The sequence below is a fragment of the Seriola lalandi genome, unplaced genomic scaffold, assembly GCF_002814215.2.
Source record: "Seriola lalandi dorsalis isolate HSWRI2012SDOR001 ecotype SW California unplaced genomic scaffold, Sedor1 jcf7180002049688, whole genome shotgun sequence".
Taxonomy (NCBI): Eukaryota; Metazoa; Chordata; class Actinopteri; order Carangiformes; family Carangidae; genus Seriola; species Seriola lalandi.
In genome coordinates this window covers 578-1,133 of record NW_019520241.1, presented here as the reverse complement: position 1 = coordinate 1,133, position 556 = coordinate 578, and the positions used below count along the sequence as shown (strand labels likewise).

The 556-nt window shown below is 43.0% G+C and overlaps 1 protein-coding gene across 1 annotated transcript in view; it reads left to right on the top strand.

The window, feature by feature from the left end:
- Positions 1-232, top strand: part of rps27a (ribosomal protein S27a) — a 2,416-nt gene extending 2,184 nt beyond the window's left edge. The window contains exon 5 of the mRNA XM_023398664.2: positions 4-232. Coding sequence (XP_023254432.1) covers positions 4-185 — 182 coding nt within the window. The 3' untranslated portion in view covers positions 186-232. The remainder of the gene's footprint in view (positions 1-3) is intronic.
- Positions 233-556: the final 324 nt, after the last annotated feature.

Genomic DNA, 556 nt, shown 5'->3' with positions numbered 1-556 from the left:
TTTTTTGGGGGGTTTTTTTCTGCTTCTGTGTCCAGGTGGATGAGAACGGTAAAATCCACCGGCTGAGGCGCGAGTGTCCGGCTGACGAGTGCGGCGCCGGCGTCTTCATGGCAAGCCACTTCGACCGTCACTACTGCGGGAAGTGCTGCCTCACCTACTGCTTCAACAAGCCTGAGGACAAGTAGACGGGGATGGACTGAAGGGTGTTAACAATAAAGACGAAAATGTTTGACATCTTGAGTGTCTGTGTCTTTACTCAACTTCTTTCACTGATGCAGAAGAGGCAGTGAACTGAGTCAGATTGTCATGGCTGATTATTTGAATATTGTAACATTAAAATAGGGCTGCAGCATCACACCCACAGAATCAGTTATCTATGACAATCAACTAATACTGATTCGTATTAAAGCAGGAATGTCAGATTTGTCAGCCACGGCACTATTTGATATTTTTCTTTGAGTAAATTTAAGACATCACTTGCTCATTTCAGACTGAAAAATTGTTCTGTAATAACTTGAAGCTGTTCATTTAGATTAACGACCACAGTGATTTCAAT